Below are 21,523 nucleotides of genomic sequence, written 5' to 3'. Positions count from 1 at the left end.
CACACTGTAGGGGTTCTATGGAAAACAGAGTTGATGATCCAAATGACATCCATCCGTGCCTCTTCACAGTGAATGGGTAGGTGGACTGAACATTGCAAAGTGCCACTCCTGATGCACATACAGGCTTTAAAACTGCACCCTCCCAGCCATCACTGAGCAGAATAACACAGTAACAATGCCACATACTACGACTGTTTGCGCTGTCAGTGTGTGCCAAAGGACTGGCACTGGATTTTTTGAATTTTAATCCCAAGTGTTAGTGAGAATTAAAAGCAAAACTCAACTCAAATGCAGTTTGAGGTTTTTTTTTGTACTGAAATCTGTTCAAGTAGAGATGTTTTCACTTCACTTTTCTGTACTCGAGGTCACTCAACAGACACAGCAGTGCAGGACAGATAAAATTCAGACTCTTTACCTTGAGATTAACAGGCTTGCAATCTCAAGTTAACAATCTTTGAGAGGAGATCGTGAAAAGTAACACTGAAAAGGGCGAAAGAGCCAGTTAGGAAATTCAGCTATTCTGTGACATCGGGTGTTATATTGACCACAGATTTTCCTTTGTATTATAAGCAGAAAGCTCCCACTAGTTCCCAATAGATCACACTAGCTATCTACAAGAAGCAAAGAGTAACAGAGTTATTTCTACCCCTCAACACAAGACAGGCAACCTCCTGCATAGTCTCCAATCGCCTCCTTCTTGTTTTGTTGCAAATTGTCATTAACTTTATTTGATTATTGAAACTTTAAAAAGTCCTTACTAAGAAAGTGATGGACGACTTTAGGAAGATGTACGTGCTTGGCAGTGGGCGGTGGCAATTAAAGTTGACATTTCAATTTATTTTCTTTTTTAAAAAAAACACACCAGCAATTTATGCAGAAGATGAATTGGCAGAATGCAATGACGTCTGCCACAGGATTGCTTCAGAGTATAAAGCCAGCCAGACCCCTCACTGCAGCTCACGTTCAGTAAACAGCTGATCGCCTGTCAACAGCATGCCTCAGCCCTCACTCCCAGTTTGCCTGCTTTGCCTGCTGACCTTCACTTCAGCATGCTACATCCAGAACTGCCCCAGAGGGGGGAAGCGATCCTTTCCAGACGAAGATGTCAGGCAGGTAAGCTCCATTTATCCTCAATCTCCTTCTACAGCTTTGTAAAATTCCGACCTACTTTAAAAAGAAACTTGCATTGAGTTTCTTGTACCTTTAAGTTTAAGCAGATTGATTAAATTGTTAGCTGATGTTAACATTTACCTTGTTCAGAGTTGTAGCTGGCTGTTTGGGTTAATAGATTATATAAAGAATTCAGAACTAAGAGCTTTTCGTCAAGTTTGCTCCCCAAGTCAGAACAGAGAACTTTTTAAAGAGAAGAAAATATTCTCCCTATGTCTAAGGTTGTTTTGCAATTCTTTTAACTTTCTGGAACCTGGTTCAACATTCAATTCACTTACGAAAGGTAAATGTTTTTGTTTTGCCAAGAAATGTGTGTTTACAATTGTAACTTGGATCTAGAAAATAAATAGATGTGATTGTGTAATAACTAACAGCACAAACTCCAGTTCTACTATAAACAAATGGGAACAAGAGGAGTAAGAAGAGGACTAAGAAATAGATCAAGAAGGTAAATAGCTGAGATTGTGAGATAAACAAAATTATGTCAGATTGAGGGAATACCTGTACCTACCTATTTTACTTTCCTTTCTCAACTAGCTTGACTTTAGTAAGCTGACAAATATGGCAGGATTTCTTAGTCTGTTAGAAAATATTGAATCCACCTATTTTACTTTGAAACAATTCACTTTGCTTCACTAAGTAAATGTATGGCAATATCAAAGACGTGACAGAAATGCGAAGTAAAAACATTTCATCAAAATTAGCTGGTCACATGCAAATAAGGTATAATGAATGTGCAGTGAGGGAACAGAATGTAAATTATGGCACATCATTTGTCTTCACTGATTCCATCATTTCCTACATGAAGCATAACTTTCACAATGCCATAATTACAGTGCAGCACTCAAATTTACTGAAGAATGACTGGTTCAAATCTGACTAGTTTCAAAGAAGAACCCTTTCTTCCCTATGGAAAACTTCTAAATTTAAAAAGAAAAGGTTTATGCAAACTCTTCTGAGTCAGGAAATTAGCATTATTAGGGAAAAATCATGTATTTTTTGAGTTGAGCTGCTTTAATGTAAATGTTTGATGTTTAAGACCTTAATCTTTCCTGCATTGGTTTCTAGTTGTCACAGTTCTGTCCACTCACAGATATTTTTGAGGACACTCCTGGATGTTTTAAAGCCAGGAGAAGATTGGTTTGCAGAAAGGGAAAAGATTGATGGCAAAACAACAGTGAATTTGCAGAGTTGAATGAGCTTGGCTGTTTGGAATCAGCTTCGTGATTTTCAATATTGACTTTTGCGACTGTTTTAATTGCCCAGAGAGGCAAATATAAAGGATTCATCTCTCAGCCTCTTGGTATAGACTGATGGAGCTGTGCAGACTCTAGTGTTCTTTTTACCTTCCCAACCTTGTCCAGCATCAACTCCTAATAAATTACTTTTGGCAAAATAAGATGATAGGGGCTTTAAAACAAATTATAATACAAATAATTTTTCACACAATTGGGATCCCTTGCTTTATAATTATCTATGTAGATTGGTAAAGAGGCTTTGCTAAAACACCACTAGTCACTGATTAGCGAAGTCTAATTTTGAATTTTGGGCATCATCTGTAGGAAAGATATCAAGACCTTTAGAGAATGTTGGAGTGGCACGATGGAGGATGGAGGGACTTTACACGGAGAGATTACACAACCTGGGCTTATTCTTCTTCTATCAGAAAAAGTTAACCTGTGGCAGAATGGTTAGAAATCAGAGGAATGAGGAGGAGATTTGTAGGATTTGTAAGTGGAAAGGTTGATTAAAGGAACAGAGTGGATATCTTCCATGTAAATTTTAAGAAAACGTTTGACAAAGTAACACACAAAGACTGATTAACCAAATTGAGTCTCATGGAATAGGGGGTCAGTGCCAACCTGAATAACAAATGTTTCAAGAACAGAAGACAGGTAGACATGGTAACTTGTTATTTTTCAGACTGTAAGATAATAGAAAACAGTCTTCCCCGACTGTCAGTGTTGGGACTACAGTTCATTTTCTCTTGCTATATATATATAAAGACTTCGGACTTGAAATGAAGCGTGAAATTCCAGGTGCAAATGGTGATAATAAAAATTCACCCACACCTTGACACATGCTGCAGAATGGGCTGGAAAGTGGCAGATGAAATTTTGTACAAAGAAGCGTAAGGTGATGAATTTTGGCAGAAGAGATAGGGAAGGCAACATCAATGTAAAGGCAAAGAGGATTTTGGGATTACGTGTATCAATGTTAGAAGGTGGTAGAACATACTGAGAGGCTACCTAGCAAAGCGTATGGGATCTTGGGCTTCATAAATGAAGACATTAAGTGCAAAAGCAGGGACGTTACATTGAACATTTTCTATAGCTCTGATTAGGATCCAACTTGTGTCCAGTTCTAGTTCCCACACTGTTGTAAGAATGTGAATCTCTTTGAGATGTTGTAATGGAGACTCATCAGAATGGTTCCAGGATGGGGGATTTTTGCTACAAGGTTGGCTGGAAAACCTGGGTTTTGTGTGCTTGGGAGAAAGGAGATTGCAAAGATTGATTGAAGTGTACAAGATTGTGACAGTTTCAGATTAGGTAGGCAAGGAAAAACTGTTCCTATTAAATGAGGGAACACAAATTTTTTTTGTATGGGTGGTTCAGGTTATGTGAAGGAGACCATTCTAACACACCAAATGGTAATGAGTGTGACTCACTGCTCTCAAGGGTGGTGGAAGAAGAGATGGTGACCGATTTCAAAACTAAATTAGATGAACACTTGAAGAAAATAACTTGCATGACTACAGGGACACAGAAGGTGAATGAACTGAGACAAGCTCAGCAGGTCTGGCAGCATCTGTGGAGAGAAATCTGAGTTAACATTTCGGGTCAAGTTACCCTCCCTTAGAACAATTCAATGTGAAACATTAACTCTGATTGTTTCTTCACAGATGCTGCCAGACCTGCTGAGCTTTTCCAGCAATTTCTATTTGTATCCCTGATTTACAGCATCCGCAGTTCATTGTTTTTTTTAATTGGGTGAATGAACTGACTGGATTGCACCATGGAGAGCTTGCATGGATTCAATGGGCCAAAAGGTCTCCTTCTGTGCTCTGTATGAGTCTGTGACACAAAGAGGTTTTATGCAGTTGCAGAAGAGTGAAAGGTGAGATGAGGAGAAATGTTTTCCCACATCGAATTGTTATAATCTGAAATGTGCTGCCTAAAACGGTGGTGCACATGCGCCCAATAATAACTTTTAAAAGGCATTAGATTAAATGATTGAATGGGAAAGAATACAGCACCATGGTGAGCAGCAAAGGGGGATTAACTGGGTTGACCTTTCAAAGGGCTTGCATATTGATGATAGGCTGAATGCCCATCTTTGTGACATAAGATTCTGTGATCTGCTACTGAAAGCATTCTCACTCGATCCAACAAAATCTTCAGCTAATTCAGCTGTAATGGTGCTGTGGACCATCTCCTGTGTAGCACTGCACTGGACACTGCTAGTAAGCTGGCTTCAAGATCCTGCTGCTTAACTTCAAACTTCTCTTTATGTACCCTGGTCCTCATTTATTCTGCAAATGGTCTTTAAGCATCTATGCTCACCTGCCCTGACAATTCCAATTATTGCCTCCTTTACTGTCTGAAACCTTCAGATTTCTGTGTTGCTTTCTGGAAATTAAGCCTTTCTCCTCCTCTCTCGTCTCATCCCTTTACTTCTTGCTCAGTGTCCCTTCCAAAGCACTTTGACATCCTGGAGTGTCCAAGGCTGAGGGGTGACCTTATAGAGGTTTATAAAATCATGAGGGGCATGGATAGGGTGCATAGACAGGATCTTTTTTACTAGGGTGGGGGAGTCCAATCTAGAGCGCATAGGTTTAAGGTGAGAGGGGAAAGATTTAAAAAGGACCTAAACGTCATTTTTTTCACACAGAGGGTGGTGCATGTATGGAATGAGCTGCCAGAGGAAGTGGTGGAGGCTGGTACAATTACAACATTTAAAAGGGACTTGGATGGGTATATGAAAAGGAAGGGTTTAGAAGGATATGGGCCAAATGCTGGCAAATGGGACTAGTTCAGATTGGGATGTCTGATCAGCATGGACGAGTTGGACCAAAAGGTCTGTTACCGTGCTGTATGACTCTATGACTACTTTTTCCATGTTGCAAAGGAGCTCGTTCAAGATGGGTTAGTTACAGATAGCAAACAAAAAGACCATGGCTCTATGCGTATTAATGGTTCCTTAGGTTTGTCCTGTCCTGTATAACAAATAGCGCACTGAAATACCATCATACTATAGAGAAGCCAGGTTTGTATCTCTAGGCACTTATTCTGCTGAAGTGTGAAGATACTGCAAATCTTTTGCATAGATCCTCTCGCTGACCTGTTATACCTAACACTTATGGCTTGAGTAACAGCCTTATCTCTGAGGTAATAAAGAAATTGCTTATTGACCCACTGTGAGCTTTCAAATTGCTTGAATCTGACAAGCTTTTAATAGAAAAGGCAATTTTCAAAAATTGCAATAGTGTGTTTGTTAACACTAGCCGGAATTGGAAAGGGGTACAAACCACTTGAGTCAGTCTAGAGACTGAGGTGGCACTACCTTCCTCCCATAAAGGAGTTCTTGCACTTAATATACACTGTCGCCGAGTGTCAGAGGTAATTTTCTGCTGAAGTGCTGCAATGTATATGGAGGGAGAGCTTTCTGATGGTTTGACACCATCAGTAGTGATGTAGAAGATACCTCCAAAGAAGTTTAGTAGAGCAGATCGATCCCTCCCATTACAGTACAGGATTTATAAACAAAAGATGCCTAACTTGGGTGGCTATATCCAAACAAAGCAAGGGTGAAGACATATGAGATCCCAAGCATATACAGAATCCACTCCTGAAGCTACCACATTGTATCTAATGGATGAACCTGAGAATATAGTCTGTGCGGTGAGTAGTATTTGTAGGTAAATACTAGAAACAGCAGTCTCAGCAGCTCACTGTGTCCCTAGTTTTAAGTGAGGACAACGGATAAAATGGAACCAGACCTCAGGGCCGCTGACATGTTACTGATCTTGCTCCATGGCTGTAGTCAAAATTAAGTTTTCTTTTCAAAACTCTTTCCTCTTTCCCTTTTATCTAACCTTTGCCAGTGTATGCCTTGTGGCCCTGAGAACAGGGGCCGCTGTTTTGGAGCTAACATCTGCTGCGGGGAGGAGATCGGCTGCTACATTGGAACCTCAGAGACCTTGAGATGTCAGGAGGAGAATTACCTGCCATCCCCTTGTGAACCTGCTGGAAGACCATGTGGTGGAAACAGTGGGAAGTGTGCCTCATTGGGAATCTGCTGCTCTGATGGTAGGATATGGATTAGGCTGTTCAGTGATTTGATAAGATCAAGCCTGTATTTTCCTCTCGATACCCGAATCCCTTTAACTCCCTCATTAGTCAAGAATATCCAACTCACCTTTAAGAATAGTCAATGACTTTGCCTCCTGTGTCAAAGAATTGGACCATCCATAATATTAAGCAATGCAAAGGTACTTTAACAAGTGCAGCGCCAATTAAATATGTTTATGGAAATGGTTTATGTCTTTCAAATGCTCAATACCTCACTCCTAATGCTTGATTGTTCTGCCCATTGACTACTCCCCCCATGCACCTCCCCCCCCCAGCTATCGTACTCCTGACTGCCTCCTTCCCACGTATTGCCCTGTTCCCCCTCTGCTTACTGTTCTCCATGAGTAAAAGAGCAGGGTGCTAGAGGGACAGGAACAGGAGTGGGGTGTCCAGCATACAGCCAGTGAGAAGGTGAGAGTGACTGAACGTATACTGGGCACACAATCACCATGTCGCTAGCAGCACCAATGCACTGATGGGTAGAGTAGACGCCAACTTCAGTTCCTGATGCACATTGATGCCAACAGCACTGACCTCCTGAGCTAGTGAGGTGGTAGGAGATACACTGTTAAAAACAATGACGGGTCTTTTCAGGAAAAGGTTAGGAAACACTTTGTTTGCACATAGGAAATTAGCAAACTTCTTTTCAAGCAAAAGGTAATAAAAGTTTGGAATTCTGTTACACAAATGCAATTGATTCTGGATCAATCGCTAACTTTAAAATTGAGTTTTCTATTCTCCAAAGATATTAAGGGGATATGGTAATAAATATGGAGTTAGTAATCTCATTGAATAAGAGAGTCAAAAGGCAAATTGGGGGAAAAAAAAAAGAATTGGCTTCTTTTTGGACATTCCTGATGTGGCAGCTAGCTTTCTGCTCACAACAAGCCAACTGGTGAAAAATAAACTGAAAAAGACAGAAATTGCTGGTGAGAAAGCTCAGCAGGTCTGGCAGCATCTGTGAAGGGAAAAACAGAGTTAACGTTTCGGGTCCAGTGACCCTTCCTCAGAACTGAACTGAACTTAGTTTGAACTGAAAATTGGGCTGGGAGTAGACAGGTCCAATACTCTTTTCAAAGTAACTTTTACCTGTGGGACAGCTGGTCAAAGGATAAAATAGAATTTATGTAACTTGGCTTTAAAGATGCATTTAAAGTAGATTTTTGTTTTATTCACTCATGGAATGTGAGGGTCGATGGCTGGACCAGCATTTTTTGCACATAGCTAGTTGCCCTTGAGGAGGTGGTGGTGAGCTGCCTTCTTGAACTGCTGCAATCCACATGTTGCATGTAGACCCACAACACTAACAGGAAGAGAATTCCAGGATTTTGACCCAGCGATAATGATGGAATGGCAATATATTTCTATATCAGGATGGTGAGTGGCTTGGAGGGGAGTTAGAGCTGGTGGTGTTCCCATATAGTTGCTGCCCTTGTCCTTCTAAATGAAAACGATTATGAGTTTGGAAAGTGTTGTCTGAGGATCTTTGGTGAATTTCATGGTGGACAATACTGAAGACTAATTGTCAATATTTTTATGTATTAACTGCATTTAAATGCCACCAGCTGCTGCAATGATGTGTACTATAAGCATACAGCATTAACCTGGCCTCCGGGTCACTAGTCTGGAGACATTACCATGATAATATTATCTTCCAGTGATATTACTATGATAACGTTATCTCCCGGTGACATTACTGGGATACCAATATCTCCCAGCGACATTACAACAATGCATTATCTCCCAGTGACATTATCACAACACCATTATCTGCCAGTGACATTCCTGTGATATCATGATCTCCCAGTGATGTTACTATAGCACCATTATCTCCCAGTGACATTACCACAACACCAACATCTCCCCAACAAAGGAATTGCTGGATCAGAAAAGAACAAGTTCCACCTGGTTCATCTTTTACTATTCTGGTTGGCGTGTACTCCTGCAATATTGGGGTTGTAAACCAATTGAATCAAGCAATGAAAAATCAATTCATCAACAAAAGCCCCCAGATGAGCGGTGAGCAAATCTCCCAAGGCAGAGGACTTGAAAGTTGAAAATCATGTTTCCTCCCAGTGCAGTCTGCCTGACATGTCATGTCTCAAATTATGTGTACCGTACATTAAATTGCTTCTTATAAATATACTGTAAGTTCTATCACTCTTTCCATCTCAACAACATTTCGTCATTGCAAAGACTTTCACTAATCTATCAGTAACCAACAAGCAATGCTGGTCTGAGAATTAACCCTTCATCCTGCTGAATGTAGCATCTTGCAGAAATTGTCTAATACTTACACTTATCCTCCTACTTCTCCTCGGCAGACTGAACATTACTCAAGCTGCAAAGCAATGGGTATGATATACAGAATGGATCTTACTGCTAGATGCTTTCCGATCTTCTTAATAAGAGAAGAAACATAGAAGTGAATATTTGATTACGTTTTTCATTCTTCTTTCTAGAAACCTGCACTACAGACTCGACGTGTCTGGGAAATGAGAGTAAATGGAAACACTCACCCATGGAGAGAAACTTCAGCCTCTTAGACAGCGCTGCAACCGACCTCCTTCTGAGACTAATGCGTCTTTCTAACAGGCAGCCTGGAGAGAAGCAGCAGCTAGTATAAAATTGTATTCAAATGTGCCCTCTCTTTGCTGCCTTTGAGACCATATAACACATGGAGTATAGGAAGGAGCTGCATGTGGAGCGGAGGTTTTAACAAGAGGGCCGTAAACAATGCATGTTATTCTACAACTACGATATATCTTAGTGCTATCGAGTGTTTTTATCTAATACTAACAGTTTGTCAATCTCAATATTTATGTTGAAGGTAGTAAATATACTTTGTCAAATGTCATTTTAGTTAAATTTCCTTCAAGTAAGCTTTGTTAATAGTATAAAATAGTTCAACCTACTTTTCATTTCTTCTGTAACTCGTAAACATTAAGGAAGCATGTGTACATATATAGCAAAATAAACTCCAATGCTGTTAATGGTCAAACTGCAAGGCAACGTGATCAGATTTGATATTGTCTTTGAGTGTTTATTTGTCCGAGAGCAAGATTAAAGATTAGGCAAATCAAGAGCCTATATCAGATTTTGAAAAGCATTCATTGATTCACATCACTTTTGTATCCCTAAGTTAGTGAGAAAATTGTCACAAATTTAAGGTTAACTGAGTGCCAAATTGAGTTATCTCATCAAATGACTGTGGTCTGCTTTGATCGGGGTGGGGGTGTAGTTAGAATTTCATTTCTGACTTGGGAAATCATATTAGAGGTTGGGGGTAGGTAAGAAAATTAAACAGATCAAACTGTGATCATGTTAGTGATTTGTTCAGAAAGTATTGTGGCATTGCAGATCTAGAGGGGATAAACAGGTCATTTCGTTGGTAACGATTCTTATTTGGGGAGAAAAGTTGAACCATTGGTCGGTAGGCTTTATGAAAATAAAATATTTAAACCTGATTGACACACAGGCATTGGTCTTGTGTGCTGTCCTTTCATGGTCATATTAAATGTGAATTAATCCATCTTCCGTGCTGCATTTTTTTCCTCTATCCACCATCTCATATTCAAGATTCACTGATCTGTCTGTTACCCCAGCACAGATTCTATGGCCCGAATGGCCTTCAGCTATCTAGTGCTATTCTATTATTGTTTAATGTCAAAAGCCTATTTAATGTTTCTTGATCACTAACAGACATCAAAATCAAAACTCTACTTCTTAGTAACCTTAGATGTTGTCTTTTTCAGTCTTGGTAATGTCCTGCATTTTAAGATTTAAAACTTAAATTTAATTCTGCTATAATAACAAAATGTACAAAATGTAATTCAATTCTTTGTGCCCTATTGAAACAATAGGGCCAGTGATTCATCCACAACCATAGAGCACAGACCAGTCCCACAGGCTTGTGTGCTAACTGAGCACCGTTCTAGTCTGGATAGGGAAAAACAAGTTCCTAAGTTGTACAAAGATACTAGTTTGAATATACCATGAGACCCAGTGACAAAAAGGCAGAAAATTCAAAATAGTCAATTTAGACAATTGGAATATCCCTGGTGCTTTTGAGCTATTGCAGTTCTGGTATAATCTGACCAATGAAAGTGACTATTACTGATATTAGGTATATGCCTTAAATTAGGAAACACTCCATCATTGCTGGCCTATCTCATAAATTCCAAATAGTTTTTTTTCATTCATTGTGGATTGTGGGCTTTACTGGCATTTTTGCCCTAAGAAGGGGCAGGTTCTTTTGAAAAACTAGTTGCAATTTGATGCAACTGAAAGTCTTGCTAAACTAGGTTGTAGGGAATTAAAAATCAACTATCTTAGTGTGGGACTTAGTGAGTCACATATAAATAAGACCATGCTTCCTTCCTTTAGTGAACCAGATGGGTTTTCACACCACCTTCATGGTCACTTCTTGAGTTCAAATAAAATCAATCATTTGCACAGAGATAACCCCCAATTTATGATAAATCAATGCAATTATCTTTCTGAAAAATGTGCACCCTTTCATCCTTCATGCTCAGAGTAGAGACTTTTCAGCATGGTGTTAAATTCTTTACCATTTAAAATGTTTGTGCACACACCTCAGCACTGTGGGAACACTCGGTCATGAGCCACTGGGAAGAGATTAATCAGCATTGTTGTGCCTCAGCTGAAGGAACATTATGATCTGGAAAACAAATAATGACACTCAAAACATATGGCTCAGCAAGTCTGCTTTCAAAAACAAAGATATATTCTATCTGTTTTGAGGTCTGCTGAAACATCACCATCATTCAGAACTGGAAATTGAATGGATAGGTGCACAGCACAGAGCCTTATGGACTAAGAAGCTTCAAGGTTCAATAGGTAATTTTAAATTCAGTGTTTTCAGCCAAGTACTGAGAGATGCTCCCCAACCTTTTATTTCACCATTTTCTAAGATTGTGTAACTGAAGAAGCTGTACCTGGATAACTTTGTACCACAACTTTGTACCAAAGATGGCACTGTAAGTGGTGGCATATAAACTTTTTACTGTGCTCATTTGAGTACACGTGACAATAAAACTGATTCAATTCAATTAAATTCAACGTTAACAAGAGAAAGGATAGAAATCAGCCAGGGGAAGCCTGCTGCTTATTATAGACTGACCTCTGTGGAAAATTATTGGAAAACTATTGGAAATAGAAGTTGAATTGGGACATAATAAAAATGGGTTTTGTTGTTACCTCAAAGATCTGCTAATGTTTGTGATCTTAGTAACCTTGTGCAGGAAAATGCTCATTCAATGCTTCGTCATGTCGTCTACCTTAATGTATAGGTCTCTTCGTTTCTGTTTCTCAACATCCCACCCTTCCTCTTAATACCTTTTTGATTATTTATATTCTCACAGAAGACTTTGGGTTCCCTTTTATCTTAGTCATAGAGTCATACAATGTTGAAACTGGCCCTTTGGCCCGCCATCTCTGTGCTGACCAACAAACACCAAACTACATTAGCCTATAGCCTATTATGCCCTGATATTTTAAATGCTCATCCAGATGTTTCTTAAATGTTGTGAGAGTACCTGCCTCCACAATCGTCTCACCGCACGTTCCATATTTCTACTACTCTCTGGGTGGAAATTTGTTTTCTCAGATCTTCTCTGAACCACTTACTCCTCACCTTAAACTTATGCTTTCTGGTCTTAAGCATGTCTTAGCCATTAACTCTCCTCTCTTTGTCCTTGTTATTTCCTTCCTCACTTCCCCATTGAACTTACTATCTTCAGCAAAGAACTCACTTAGCAATATGGAATCGAGCATGTGCTTTCTTCATCTGCTTCATCTTGCCATTCGGCATCCAGAGAGCAATGGATTTTTTGTGTCCTACCTTTGCTACTCATGGGAATACATCTCAACTGCACCAGAATTATTTCCACTTTCAAAATAACTCATTCTTCAATTTGAGACTTGCCTGACCAATCCTACATTCCAGTTTACATGCTGTCAACCCAGCCCCAGTTAATTATTTTTATTCCAGATTGGCCTTCAGCTTTTCCATACTAATCTAAACTTTACCACATTATATCACTATTCCGTACATCTTCTGTACTGACTGGATCCACTTAATCTTCCTCATTTCCCTGAATCACATTCAGCAATGCCTTCTTCCTCACTGGCTAGAAATATCCTGACAAAAAAAAGTACTTCTAAACAATTCAGAAACTCTCTCCCCTTCTGTCCTTTGTACTGTTACTGATCTAGTCTTTAAAAAAGAAGTTACTATAGTCTTACCAAACCATAGAGAGACATGACTGTGGTGGTTAAATCACAAGGGGAGAGATTGAGAAGAAGAATCCTTCATGGCAACCTCAGCTGGTGAGGGAATTGAACCCATGATGTTGGCAGAACTGTACATCTCAAACCAGTCTATAAGAGGATAATTAGTGTCCCCTATCATCGCTTCTCCATGGTTCGTGCACCATTCTGTAATTCCACTGAAAATTTGATTTTAAAATCTTTCCCACGAGTTGATGGTGTATGGAACATGCTCAGTAACATTGTATTCTCCTCAATCCTTATGGCCACTCCTCCTCCTTCCTTCTCCATTTTTGTAAACATGCTGTATCAAGGAATATTCAGCACCCAGTCCTGCTCTCTTTTGAGCCAGGTCTCTATTATCATCAGATAATGTTTCCTTGTGATTAACTCCAGCTGCAGTTTAACAAGTAACAAAGAAAATTACAGCACAGGAACAGGCCCTTCGACCCTCCAAACCTGCACCGACATGCTGCCTGTCACAACTAAAACCCCCTACCCTTCCGGGGACCATATCCCTCTATTCTCATCCTATTCATATATTTGTGAAGACGCCCTTTAAAAGTCACTATAGTATCTGCTTCCACTACTTCCCCTGGCAGTGAGTTCCAGGCACCCACTACCTTCTGTGTAAAAAACTAGCCTCGTATATCACCTTTAAACCTTGCCCCTCGCACCTTAAACCTATGCCCCCTAGTAAGTGACTCTTCCACCCTGGGAAAAAGCTTCTGGCTGTCCAGTCTGTCCATGCCCTTCATAATCTTGTAGACCTCTATCAGGTCGCCCCTCAACCTCTGTCGTTCCAGCAAGAACGACCCAAGTTTCTCCGACGTGTCCTCATAGCTAATGCCCTCCATATCAGGCAACATCTTGGTAAATCTTTTCTGTATCCTCTCCAAAGCCACCACACCCTTCTGGTAGTGTGGCAACCAGAATTGAACACAATATTCCAAATGCAGCCTAACTAAGGTTCTATAAAGCTAAAACATTACCTGCCAATTTTTAAACTCAATGCCCCGGCCGATGAAGACAAGCATGCTGTATGCCTTGTTGACTACCTTTTCCACCTGCGTGGCCACTTTCAGTGACCTGTGTACCTGTGCACCCAGATCCCTCTGCCTATCAATACTCTTAAGGGTTCTGCCATTTACTGTATATTTTCCATTTGGATTAGACCTTCCAAAATGCATTACCTCACATTTTTCCAGATTAAACTGTATCTGCCATCTCTCTGCCCAAGTCACCAACCGATCTATAGCCTGCTGTATCCTTTGACGGTCCTCATCACTATCCACAATTCCACCAACCTTTGTGTCATCGGCAAACTTACTAATCAGACCAGTTACATTTTCGTCCAAATCATTTATATATATTACAGACAGCAAAGGTCCCAACACTGATCCCTGAGGAACGTCACTAGTCACAGTCCTCCATTCAGAAACGCACCATTCCACTGCTACCCTCTGTCTTCTTTGACAGAGCCAGATTTTTATCCATCTCGCAAGTTCACCTCTAACCCTTTGTGACTCTACCTTCTGTATCAACCTGCCATGAGGGACCTTGTCAAAGGCCTGACTGAAGTCCATGTAGACAACATCTGTTGCTCTACCCTCATCGATCATCTTCGTCACTTCCTCAAAAAACTCAACCAAGTTAGTGAGACCACGACTTCTCCTACACAAAACCATGTTGCCTCTCACTAATACACCCATTGATTTCCAGGTAGGAGTAAATCCTGTCTCGAAGAATCCTCTCCAATAATTTCCCTACCACTGATGCAAGGCTCACCGGCCTGTAATTAGCTATGCCACCCTTCTTGAACAAAGGCACAACATTGGCTATTCTCCAATCCTCTGGTACCTCCCCTTTAGCTGGTAAGGATATAAAGATTTCCCTCAAGGCCCAAACAATTTCCTCCCTTTTCTCTCTCAGTATTCTGGGGTATATCCTATCAGGCCCTGGGGACTTGTCTACCTTAATGTTTTTCAAGACCCCCAATACCTCCTCCCTTTTGACCTCAACGTGACCCAAACTATCTACACACCCTTCCCCAGACTCATCATCCACCAAGTCCTTCGCTATGGTGAATACTGATGCAAAGTACTCATTTAATACCTTGCCCATTTCCTCGGGCTCCAACAAACATATTGACCATATTTTGAGCCTTCACATTATCTGCATATAAACAAAATTTAGACCTTATGTTCTGATCAACCGAACAGTCTTAGTCTGACCCCACCAAACACCTTTCTTACGCCGATGCTATTGGTCTCATTTCCTTTCTAATGGATTCACTCATTTCTCCAACTAGTAGAGAGGCTGTAGAGGAATAAATCTGTCAAGAAATTACAGAAACATGCCAACATTATGCTGTAGTTATAATGGGGGATTTAAATTTCCAAAATATATACTGGGATACTGGTAATGTTCGGGGCAGCAAGGGGCAAGTGTTGCCAACTTATGTTCAGGAGAATTTCTGATAGCAATGACCTCCTACAACCTCTGCCATCAGGCAGAAGATACAAAAACCTGAACACACACACAATCAGATTCAGGAACAGCTTCTTCCCAACCGTTATCAGACTGATGAGTGGACTCTAGCCTCAAATAGTGTAACCTGTATGCCTCTAAGTCTTTTTGATCTATACCTCCTTTGCTTGCTGTGATCTGCCTGTATCTCTCGTAAACAAAGCTTTTCACTGTATTTCAGTACACGAGACAATAAATCAATCAATCAATCAGTGCGTGTTCAGTCCAACAAAAAGGATGCGCTGCTAGACTTGGTTCTTGGGAATGAGGTGAGACAAATAGATCAAGTGTTCATGAGGGATCGTGTATGGAAAAGTGATCATTGTACCATATGGGGTACAGGTTCATAGTTCCTTGAAAGCGCAGTTGCAGGTAGACAGGGTAATGAAGAAGACGTTTGGTCTGCTTGCCTTTAGTCGTCAGTGCATTGGGTATAGGAGTTAGGAGGTCATGTTGCAGTTGTGCAAGACATTGGTTAGACAGCTTTTGGAATACTGTGTTCAATTCTGGTCTCCCTGCTATAGGAAAGCTGTTGTTAAACTTGAAAGGGTTCAAAAAGGATTTACAGGGATGTTGCCAGGGTTGGAGGGTTTGAGGCTATTTTTCCTGGCGCATCAGAGGCTGAGGGGTGACCTCATAGGAGTTCATAAAATCATGAGGGGCATGGATAGGGTGAATAGCCAAGGTCATTTCCCCAGGGTAGGGGAATCCAAAACTAGAGGGCATAGATTTAAGATGAGAGGGGAAAGATTAAAAAGAGACCAAAGGGGCAATTTTTTCATGCAGAGGGTGGAGTGTGTATGGAATGAGCTGCCAGAGGGAGTGGTTAAGGCTGGTACACTTACAATATTTTAAAAGGCATCTGGATGGGCACATGAATATGAAGGGTTTGGAGGAATATGAGCCAAATTCTGGCAAAATGGGACTAGATTAATTTAGGATATCTGGTCAACATAGACAAGTTGGACTGAAGGATCTGTTTCCATTGTGTACATTTCCAAGACTCTATGACTCTATAAATGCCAGTTAAGGGGAAATTGGTGCCCAGTTTTGTAGACAAATACCTGGAGGCCCTGTTGGAATGACTGGTACAGGAGACGGCTAGTCTCTATCCAGCGGGACTGGAAAAGGAGACTGTGACACTAGACTCTGCCAGCTTTGTCCAAGTTACCACTCAGGTCAGTGTAGTCTCATCTGTCCAAAGGAATGCCCAGCAGTGTAGGAAAAAATTCAATGACCTTTTCTGCTCTGCCAGACTATTTGCCACCATCTTCTCTCTCTGCTACCTCACACTCATTCTATCATTTCTATTGCACCTATCTCCCACCAAGGCATATGGTCCATCGCCCTCTCTATCATATACAACAGCTTCACCTGCATGCACCCAATCCCTCTGACACTAAACTTAGCATGCCCTCTGTGCTGCCAATTCCCCCACTCCAGGCACCTCACCAGCTTTTCCCCACTTGCATCAGCACAAATAGCTGTGTCAGCCACTTTCATCACACTCAATCCCTCCTTTTGTCTCAATCCAGGGGAAAACAGCCCACAATAGAGGAGAAAGAGTCTAGATAGATGGTGGGGTGACTGAAATTTGGGACCTCACACTCGATGAGAGAGGACCCTGATCATAACCATCTCAAGTCGCCAACTAACAGTGCTCCAGCCCTCAGAATATTGTCAGATGATGCCTTTGACTCATCGCACTGGGAGCCCCAGACTGAAGGTTAGCTGCCATGAATAGATGGGGACTACTCTTCGTAGATTTTGAAAGCTGGCTGTTTGCTGATGGGGATTGAGTGGCTGCAGGTGAGTGAGGGGAAGGAGTTGTAAAGTTATTAGTGTCTGGGCATTGAGTGAGGGAAATAGATTGTATGCGATAGTGAGAGTGTTACTCCATGAGCCTTGCTGGGAGGTCGGGGTGTAGCTGAGAGTGTGAGATAGCAGAGACAAGATGGTGACACTTAACCTGGAGCAGCAGAGAAGGTCATTGAGCCTCCTGTGTTTCTGGGAGATCCCACAGACAGCTGAGTGTGCATTGAGTCTAGTTAGTTGTAAGTGTAAGCAGCAGGTATATGGTGCAGGAGTGAACTGGATATGACACAGTTCTGTACAGCCACATGTCCATCCTCTTAACTGATTACTACTGACACACCACCTGGCTTTGTGTCTGCACTAGAGGAAAGGCAAGGCTGAAGGATGCAGAATTTTTAACTTCTGGCTAAGGTGTAAATACCTCAAAAAGCAAGGCACAGCAGAAATACTGTGAGCGTCGTAATAATCTCAGAGTAAGTACGCAGCCCTGAAATGCAGCTTGGTTGGCTGTGTGAGCCAGCTGCTTGTCAAAATGTGATACAATGCTCTTGCAGCATCAATTGTTGCTGATGCATTCCAGAGAGCAGCCTTAAGGTGCAGACGTATACTGTAAGTGGTTCACAGATGTGCTACAACGATGTGGAGAGCCTGGCATGTGTCAGATGCCAACATCCACGGATGCAGGGTGTGTGGGCTCATTGGCCCTGAGCGTGTCCTGACATGTTGGTGCCAGGTGTCCAAGATGGATGTTTGGAGGAACAAGTTGGAGTTGTTGGGTAAGCACTCTGACTTTCATGTTAGGAATTCCCAGCATCTGGTTTCTATGATTGCATATTAATGAGGGTGATAATTAAGGATAACCCATGCTAATAGGCTTCTCACTGTTCACTAGTGAGAATCTTATCACAACATCTGGGACTTGGCTTCAAAAAGTGACTTTTTATTCTAAACTGCAAGAAGGATCTCACTCAACATCTCATCCAACTTTCCCAAATTTCTCACCATAGCCCAAGTTGTTCAGATCCCTGAAGATGCCATCCTATGAGAAAAAAACTGGCAGCCAACATCACCCCAAAGTTTTCTATAGCCATATAAATAGTGAGAGCAGGAATAGAGCCAATTCAGGACCAAAACATTAACTTACACATGGACACAGCAGGCATTGTTGAGGTGTTAAATGAATACTTTGCATCTTCATTAGGGAGGAGGAAACTCTTTCACTAGAAAGGTCCAAGATTAATAAAGAAGAAGTCTTGGACAGATTGTTGGCATCTAAAGTTGACAAAACGCTGAAATAGATGAGATGCTTGCAAGGATATTGAAGGAAATGAGAGTGGAAGTTTCAGGGAGACTGACTAAAATTTTCCTTAGACTGAGAGGATGTGTCTGAGAATTGTTCAGAAGGGAATACAAAGACAAGCCGGCAATTACTGACCGGTATTAGAAACCTTGCTTTACCTTAATATATTAATGATCTCGATCTTAACATAAAGGGGACAATTTAAACATTGTGAGGATAATAACAAAACTTGGAAGCTTTGTAAATTGTGAAGAGAGCAGTGTGGAACTCCAAACAGACAGTGACAAGTTTGTGGAGTGGGTAGATAAGTAGCAGATGAGGTTCAACCCAGAGAAGTGTGAGATGATGTATTTTGGTAGAAAGAACATTGAAATGCAATGTAAAATAGGGGGCACAATTGTGAAGGGGAGGGACATGAGTATATAAGTGCACAAATCATGAAAAGTGACAAGACAGGTAAAGACAGCAGCAAATAAAGTATTCACTATCCTCAGATTTATTAGTCGGGACATAGAGCATAAGACTAAGGAGGTGGTGTTGAACATGTTTGACATAAACTGGAATATTGTGTATAGTTCAGAGTGACACATTACAGGAGGTATATGAATGGATTGGAGAGAATGCAGCATTACAGGAATGGTTGCAGGGATGAGAAACTTCTGTTATGAGGATAGATTAAATAAGGTGGCATTGTTCTCGTTGTGGAGAAGAAGGCTGAGAGGAGATCTTAGATGAACTCCAATGTCCAGAGGTACTAGAAGTCAAACAGCAGAGGCAGTAGCTGTGAAGGTTCACTGCTGGGTCAGACAGCAGTGTAGGTTTCTTTCTCCGTTTGAATCACTTCCCACCATGTGTTCACTACCTTTGTCTCCCTTTCTCCTTTTTTAAGATGCCGTTGTTTCGACAATGCCACAGCTTATAAACAGTAATACTGCTCCTAGAATTAAAGGAAATCAGCTCCAACAGTGAAAATATCTCAAAAAAAGGAGCAGCTCTTTCAGCCACAAATTTTTCCCAACCTCCATCTTGGATTACCCAGATAAAAGGGACCTAAGGGGAAATTTTTTCACTCAGAGGGTGGTGCGTATGTGGAATGAGCTGCCAGAGGAAGTGGTGGAGGCTGGTCTGATTACAACATTTCAAAGGCAGAGATAATAGGAACTGCAGATGCTGGAGAATCTGAGATAACAAGGTGTAGAGCTGGATGAACACAGCAGGCCAAGCAGCATCAGAGGAACAGGAAAACTGACGTTTCGGGCCTAGACCCTTCTTCAGAAATGGGGGAGGGGAAGGGGGTTCTGAAATAAATAGGGAGAGAGGGGGGAGGCGGATAGAAGATGGATAGAGGAGAAGATAGGTGGAGAGGAGACAGAGAGGTCAAAGAGGTGGGGATGGAGCCAGTAAAGGTGAGTGTAGGTGGGGAGGTAGGGAGGGGATAGGTCAGTCCAGGGAGGACAGACAGGTCAAGGGGGCGGGATGAGGTTAGTAGGTAGGAGATGGGGGTGGGGCTTGAGGTGGGAGGAGGGGATAGGTAGGAGGAAGGCCAGGTTAGGGAGGCGGTAGGGGGAGGGGAGATTTTTAAGCTTGTGAAGTCCACATTGATATCATTGGGCTGCAGGGTTCCCAAGCGGAATATGAGTTGCTGTTCCTGCAACCTTCGGGTAACACCGTTGTGGCACTGCAGGAGGCCCAGGATGGACATGTCGTCTGAGGAATGGGAGGGGCAGTTGAAATAGTTCGCGACTGGGAGGTGCAGTTGTTTAGTGCGAACTGAGCGTAGGTGTTCTGCAAAGCGATCCCCAAGCCTCTGCTTGGTTTCCCCGATGTAGAGGAGGCCACAACGGGAACAGCGGATACAGTATACCACATTAGCAGATGCACAGGTGAACATCTGCTTGATGTGGAAAGTCTTCTTGGGGCCTGGGATGGGGGTGAGGGGTGAGGTGTAGAGGCAGGTGTAGCACTTCCTGCGGGTGCAGGGAAAAGTGCCGAGTGAGGTGGGGCTGGAGGGGAGTGTGGAGCGGACGAGGGAGTCATGGAGAGAGTGGCCCCTCCGGAAAGCAGATAAGGGTGGGGAGGGAAAAATGTCTTTGGTGGTGGGGTCGGATTGCAGATGGTGGAAGTGTCGGAGGATGATGCGTTGGATCCGGAGGTTGGTGGGGTGGTACATGAGGACATGAGGACGAGGGGGATTCTGTTTTGGTTGTTATTGCGGGGTCAGGGTGTAAGGGATGAGTTGCGGGAAATGCGGGAGACACAGTCGAGGGCGTTCTCGACCACTGAGGGGGGGAAGTTGCGGTCCTTGAAAAACGAGGACATCTGAGATGTACGGGAGTGGAATGCCTCATCCTGGGAGCAGATGCAGCGGAGGCGAAGGAACTGGGAATAAGGGATGGCATTTTTGCAGGAAGGTGGGTGGGAGGAGGTGTATTCTAGGTAGCTGTGGGAGTCCGTGGGCTTGAAATGGATATCGGCTTCTAGGTGGTTGCCGGAGATGGAGACAGAGAGGTCCAGGAAGGGGAGAGAGGTATTAGAGATGGCCCAGGTGAACTTAAGGTTGGGTTGGACGGTGTTGGTGAAGTGGATGAACTGTTCAAGCTCCTCGTGGGAGCATGAGGCGGCGCCGATACAGTCATCAATGTAACGGAGGAAGAGGTGGGGTTTAGGGCCGGTGTAGGTACGGAAGAGGGATTGTTCCACGTAACCTACAAAGAGGCAGGCATAGCTTGGGCCCGGGCGGGTACCCATGGCCACACCCTTTGTCTGTAGGAAGTGGGAGGAATTGAAAGAGAAGTTGTTGAGGGTGAGGACGAGTTCGGCTAAGCGGATGAGGGTGTCAGTGGAGGGGGACTGGTCGGGCCTACGGGACAGGAAGAAGCGGAGGGCCTTAAGGCCATCTGCATGGGGGATGCAGGTGTAGAGGGACTGGACGTCCATGGTAAAGATGAGGTGTTGGGGACCGGGGAATTGGAAGTTCTGGAGGAGGTGGAGGGCGTGGGTGGTGTCACGGACATTGCATTCCCCATACAGATGGCCGAAAGGCCCTCCGCTTCTTCCTGTCCCG

The 21,523-nt window shown here is 42.4% G+C and overlaps 1 protein-coding gene across 1 annotated transcript; it reads left to right on the top strand.

The window, feature by feature from the left end:
- Positions 1 to 947: 947 nt before the first annotated feature.
- On the top strand, positions 948 to 9,546 carry LOC109914169 (neurophysin 1-like). The gene is made up of 3 exons (XM_020513740.2): positions 948 to 1,113; positions 6,278 to 6,482; positions 8,987 to 9,546. Exons 1-3 carry the CDS (start codon positions 994 to 996, stop codon positions 9,148 to 9,150), a joined length of 489 nt encoding a protein of 162 aa, XP_020369329.1. The 5' UTR covers positions 948 to 993; the 3' UTR covers positions 9,151 to 9,546.
- The last annotated feature ends 11,977 nt before the right edge of the window (positions 9,547 to 21,523 follow it).

The sequence above is a fragment of the Rhincodon typus genome, chromosome 1, assembly GCF_021869965.1.
Source record: "Rhincodon typus isolate 14 chromosome 1, sRhiTyp1.1, whole genome shotgun sequence".
Lineage (NCBI taxonomy): Eukaryota > Metazoa > Chordata > Chondrichthyes > Orectolobiformes > Rhincodontidae > Rhincodon > Rhincodon typus.
This window is presented reverse-complemented; position numbering and strand designations above follow the sequence as displayed.

What these genes read in the sequence shown, in the direction of transcription:
- LOC109914169 (XM_020513740.2), top strand. Translation starts at nt 994, where the DNA reads ATGCCTCAGCCCTCACTCCCAGTTTGCCTGCTTTGCCTGCTGACCTTC. An exon ending in CAGACGAAGATGTCAGGCAG is followed by an intron (nt 1,114 to 6,277) that starts GTAAGCTCCATT and finishes AACCTTTGCCAG; the next exon opens with TGTATGCCTTGTGGCCCTGA. An exon ending in GGGAATCTGCTGCTCTGATG is followed by an intron (nt 6,483 to 8,986) that starts GTAGGATATGGA and finishes TCTTCTTTCTAG; the next exon opens with AAACCTGCACTACAGACTCG.